Here is a 6032-nt window from a genome sequence, read left to right as displayed (position 1 = left end):
GTGGAAAATCAGTCCAATGTTATCCCGCCTTGGCGAGGCAAGAGGGAGTGTCAGACTCTTACTGACTAAAAACCACCCCGTTCCTACTCCTGCTTTTCGAGCCGGAGCCCTAATGGTAAACCCGCTAGGTAGTCCGCAGCACGTTTCCTTACCTGCCGTTATCATTATTGCTACCATCGACACTATCCCGATGACCGATGATGATCAAGAGCAGCGGTGGTCTCACGTTGGCTAACCTTTTTTGGGTATGACGGGGAAACCTTCAATAGGCGCCTAGTCTTTTTGGAAGAAAGACTAGGGAGTGTGGGATTTTTACCTCACTAATGATACACCGAGACCTCTAACCTGGAAATGACCGATCATTGAGAGTGTGAAAGGGACGGAATATACGTAACCTACATTCCTCCCTCTCGCACTGCTAGTGATCGACCATTCTGACACAATTGTAATACCAGACTCGGCCCCAGACCTGCACCGCCCCATGGTACAACTATCCACTAAGGACATACATACCTGGCATTATCATTATTGCTGCGATCGACGCTGTCCTGATGACTCTCGTTGGCTCTATGATTGGGGCGCAGCACCAAACGCTTGCGGCTCGGCTTCAGACTCAGTTTGTCTTCTAAACTAGCGTCCGATTCTTCCAAGCCGTCGAATAGGGATTTCTGTAAAAAAATACGTTGTTTAGTTTATTTTTTTTTTGTGGGATAGGTTGGTAAACGAGCAGACTTATTACAAATACACTTAGAACAAGTTAGTTTAACGTATAACGAGAGTGCGTTTCGCGTCTGATCGATTGTTTTGTTTTTTATGGAATAGGTGGCAAGCGAGCAAACGAGTCAGATTGGTAAGTGATCACGCCGCCCATGGAACCCGAACACCAGAAATCACAGGTGCGTTGCCGGTCTTTTTGAAGGTCGCATTACATGGTAAATGGTTCATTCGAACCAGCCAATTAGAGCGCCGAACACGCTCTCGTTTCGATTCGTTAAACGTAAAGCAAACTTTACTAAGCCCTCAGATGGTAAGTAATCGGCACACCCATGGACACACGCAACACTATGTGCGACTTCTGTCATCTGTTACTTATCATTTAGCCCCACGTTGCAAGCTCAATACGGACAAGCTCAATAATTCAAAAGGCGTCATGCATTTTGTTAGTAAAGCAAAACTAACTACAATTAATTCATTGTGCAACTAAATTCACATTGATTTAAAAAAACACCCAACATCATTATTACACATGTAATCGTCGCAACCGTTGCGCATCTTTCAACCCCATTGCGCAACTTGTAAAACGTTGCGCAAACACAAAAAAATGCCTTGGAACCAATTTAGCTGAGATTTTCCACCTCCATTTTGTTAAAAACTTAGTATTAGTTTTACGTTAGCATGCAGCACTGAGGTGGGGGGTACCTTATCGTGCTGCAGGGCGGAGCGCGGGGTCAGGGCCAGGCGGGGTCCGACCGGGGATGTGACCCGGTACTTATTATATAGTAAACTAAGCTCTTGGCAAGCTGTTACATTAAAAGGAAATTATAAACGTATTTTAGTCAAAAATGAGTTTATTATACTATCCTACGTAAAATTTTCCGCTCTTTCGAATGCACTCTCATGGCCGATGACATTTTTGGCGTTTATACAGCAAAAAAAACATTTTCCTAGTATTCTTTCGACGACTTTGAGTTTAAACGGCTCTCCTGAACATTTCATTTTTTGTCATACCCTATTTCCTTTTAACCGTCGAAATGTTTAATTCATTGCGCAACCAAAAAAACATTGATTTAAACGCCCACACACCACAAATACACATTTTAGTCGTTGCGCAACCGTTGCGCATCTTTCAAAACCGTTGCGCAAACACAAAAACACGTCCTAGAACTAACTTAGTTGAGATTTTCGCCCTCCATTTTGTTAAAAACCATGTTAGTTTTACCTTAGCATGCAGCACTGGAGTGGGGGGTACCTTATCATGCTGCAGGGCGGAGCGCGGGGTCAGGGCCAGGCGGGGTCCCACCGGGGACGTGACCCCGTACTTATTACATAGTAAACTAAGCTCTTGGCAAGCCGTTATACATGACAGTTAAAAGGAAATAGCCTATAAGCGACATTTTGGTCAAAAATTTGTTTATTATGCTATCCTACGTAAAATTTTTCGCATCTTTATTCTTTCGACGACCGACGAGTTTAGACAGCTCTCCTGAACATTTCATTTTTTGTCGCTAAACCCTATTTCCTTTTAACCGTCGACATGTTTAATTCATTGCGCAAACCAATAAAACATGGATTTCAATACCTTCAAACCATTATAACACATTTTAATCGATGCGCAATCGTTGCGCATCTTTCAAACCCATTGCGCAACTTATGAAACCGTTGCGCAAACACAAAAACTTACTGAAAATTAATTGAGACTAGGGCCCTCCATGTTGTTAAAACCATGTTAGTAGTTAGTACCTTAGCATGCAGCACTGGGGTGGGGGGTACGTTATCATGCTGCAGGGCGGAGCGCGGGGTCAGGGCCAGGCGGGGTCCCACCGGGGACGTGACCCCGTACTTATTACATAGTAAACTAAGCTCTTGGCAAGCCGTTATACATGTTTAATTCATTGCGCAACCAAGAAAACATTGATTTAAGCACCCACACACTATTATAACATATATTAGTCGTTGCGCAACCGTTGCGCATATTTCAAACTCGTTGCGCAACTTATAAAACCATTGCGCAAACACAAAAACACGTCCTAAAACTAACTTAGCTGAGATTTCCGCCCTCCATTTAGTTAAAAACCATGTTAGTTTTACCTTAGCATGCAGCACTGGAGTGGGACCTACCTTATCATGCTGCAGGGCGGAGCGCGGGGTCAGGGCCAGCCGGGGTCCCACCGGGGACGTGACCCGGTACTTATTATATAGTAAACTAAGCTCTTGGCAAGCCGTTATACATCGACGGTTAAAAGGAAATAGGGTAAGCGACATTTTGGTCAAAAATGAGTTTATTATGCGCTTACTCTCATAGCTCTATGATGACATTTTTGGCGTTTATACCCTAGCAAAAACATTTTCCTAGTATTCTTTCGACGACAGACTCCTCCTCTCCTGAACATTTCATTATTTGTCGCTTATACCCTATTTCCTTTTAACCGTCGACATGTTTAATTCATTGCGCAACTAACAAAACATTGATTTAAACATCCACACACCATTATTACCCATTTTAGTCGTTGCGCATCTCCTAAAACCGTTGCGCAACTTGTAAAACCGTTGCGCAAACACAAAAAAATGCCTTGGAACCAATTTGGATGAGATTTTCACCCTCCATTTTGTTAAAAACCATGTTAGTTTTACCTTATCATGCTGCAGGGCGGAGCGCGGGGTCAGGGCCAGGCGGGGTCCCACCGGGGACGTGACCCGGTACTGGCTGGACCCCGTGCGGTCTAGCACGGCTTGGACCGCGGCCGGGTTCGTCGGTTTTAGGACGTCTTCTGCTGTTGTTGCTAAAAGAAGGTAATAAGATAATACATTATTTTTGCTTTCAAAAAAATGTTTTTGTGAAGTAAATATCTGAGTCTTTTAAGCGAGGTTCCGGCTAAAAGCAGGAGTAGGAACGGGGTGGTTTTTAGTCAATTATGTTCCCTCTGACCCCACGTTTGGCGGGAGAAATTAATGGATGATTATCGATGATCCAACATAACAAAAAGAAAATAGGTTTATTTATTATACTAAAATGATTTAATTAAGCAGTTATCACATAAAGAGCTGCTCCGTTCGGTAATCGAACCCGCTACACGTTATACGACAACCAGTTGCCCAGCCGCCGCACCAACCGTGCAGTCGCAACGAAAGCGTTGTTTTACGTCGGTTTTATATGAGGCCGTGGTATCACTCCGGTCGAGCCGGCCCAGCAGTGCCGAAACATGGCGAGTTCACGCTTAAAAAATACTTACAAGAGTCAGGCAGTAGGTCCTTGAAGAGCGGCGAGTCCCCGTAGGGCCGCGCGGCCAGCGTCAGGATCTGCTCGTGGACGTTGCCCGCCGCAGACGATCCCGATAGGGAGTTGCTGAGTGGAACATACATATATTGTTAGAACTAGAAGCAAGGCTCGGATACCGGTTAAATTTTCAAACCGCTATTATGTACTTGTACGCAAAACCTTTACATTGGGTTTCGTTCGCGAAACCGGTATTTGGAACAGTATTTTCATAAAGGTTTTTTCGGATTAAACGGTTTAGATCAATAAAAACCGGTTAATACGAGGCACATCAAAGAAACGCTGCGCGCTGTTCAGATTATATTCAATAATAATATTTCAACGCGTGTACCGACATGCCCCTCGTCGAATAAACCGGTTAATTTAGGTTAATGTTCAAGGAGGAGGAAAACCGATATAAACCGGTATTGGCCGGTATTTTTTAAACCGGTTCCGAGCCTTGACTAGAAGCATACACAAAAAAAAAACAACTGTCCAAGTGCGAGTCGGGCTCGCCCATGAAGAGTTCCGTAGCAGCAAGTACATAACATAATATACAATTTATAAAGTAACTTTGTTTTACATAGTGTTTGTATGAACCCTAAAAAACAATTTTTCATAGAAACCTTAAAATATACACATGAACTTACTTAAGAGCTTTAAACAGAGAGGAGTGGAAGGAGGGTAGGGAGGCCTTTGCCCTGCAGTGGGACGATCATGGCTGAAATCTAAATCTAGAACTTACTTGAGAGCAGTATTCTGGTTGTTCTGCATGCCGAGCCCCATCCCGCCGGTGAGAGACGTGTTGTTCCCGAATATCCCGCCGCCTAGAGACGTGTCCAGACCTGGAGGGGATGAGAAGAGAGGGTTAAATAGGTTTTTATTGATGAAATCACACACACACACACAACGTCACGCCTTTTATCCCCGAAGGGGTAAGTCGAGGTGCACATGCAAATTACGACACGTAATGTCGCTATACATTGTACACCCACTTTTCACCATTTTGTGTTATACGTCCAATGTAATAGGGGGTGAGCCTATTGCCATATCCTGGACACAATTCCAGACTCCGTGCTACTACTGAGAAATTTTCGAAAATCCGAAATAAGCCCAGTAATACTTTGCCCGACCCGGGAATCGAACCCGAGACCTCTTGTTCGGCAGTCGCACTTGCAACCATAAACGAACTTGAGAGCAGTATTCTCGGTTGTTCTGCATGCCGAGTCCCACTCCCGCCGGTCAGCAGACGTGTTGTTCCCGAATATCCCGCCGCCAGTTAGAGACGTGTCCAGACCGTATTGTTGGCCGGTTGCGCGAACGGCGTGTTGGTCATTTGTCCGAAGGCGGTCGCCGCGGGTTTGGCTTGGAAAGTATTGCTGCCCAGACCGCCGCCCAGACCCGTACCTGTACATAATTAAACATATTATATTATTAATTTGCACACCACAGTGCTATGCTACGTTGCTGTGGATACGTTTGGCTTCCACCAATCATATTTATTGGTACACATAGCTTAGCATTGGTGGAAACGCACCAGGTATGTTTTTCGCCTATGAGCGATTCGTGCTATGGATGTCTTTCCTTATCGATACAACGCGTACTCGATGCGATCTTCCTCGTACAGCTACATAGCTGTAGCTGTAGTATCAGTAGAAACGGTCACATAGTTTCATTATATCTTCGTAGCATAGTTACATAGCATATTCTGGTGTAAAAGCACTCTAAACTTCTAATGAGCCTCAACTCCCACACATGTCATAAAAATAAATATTAGACACGTATGTTTTTATTTTGTCCTATAAGTAAAGAATACTTAAATAAAACAAGTCAAAGTTTAGCAGTCACTATGTCATGTTGCCCTATAAAATGAAATAAATCGTAACGTCACACGATATTTTAAATTTAATCAATATATCATGGAAAGATTTAATTTTGTAATAAAAAAAATACGTCTCTATAGACATATTTTAAAATATAATGTTTTAAAATAATCTACAAGACGGACATTAAAATACAACAAAATTAATATAACACCTTATTCAATTTGCTTTAAAAA

General features: G+C 43.4%; 1 protein-coding gene across 1 annotated transcript in view; it reads right to left on the bottom strand.

The window, feature by feature from the left end:
* LOC118280944 (nuclear pore complex protein Nup98-Nup96) overlaps nt 1-6032 on the bottom strand; it is a 67693-nt gene that overhangs the window by 45588 nt on the left and 16073 nt on the right. The window contains exons 12-16 of the mRNA XM_050700608.1: nt 5261-5380; nt 4719-4818; nt 3951-4063; nt 3352-3500; nt 514-668 (exon numbers count right to left, since the gene is read on the bottom strand). Coding sequence (XP_050556565.1) covers nt 514-668; nt 3352-3500; nt 3951-4063; nt 4719-4818; nt 5261-5380 — 637 coding nt within the window. The remainder of the gene's footprint in view (nt 1-513; nt 669-3351; nt 3501-3950; nt 4064-4718; nt 4819-5260; nt 5381-6032) is intronic.

The sequence above is a fragment of the Spodoptera frugiperda genome, chromosome 19 (genome assembly GCF_023101765.2).
Source record: "Spodoptera frugiperda isolate SF20-4 chromosome 19, AGI-APGP_CSIRO_Sfru_2.0, whole genome shotgun sequence".
Classification (NCBI taxonomy): Eukaryota; Metazoa; Arthropoda; class Insecta; order Lepidoptera; family Noctuidae; genus Spodoptera; species Spodoptera frugiperda.
This window is presented reverse-complemented; position numbering and strand designations above follow the sequence as displayed.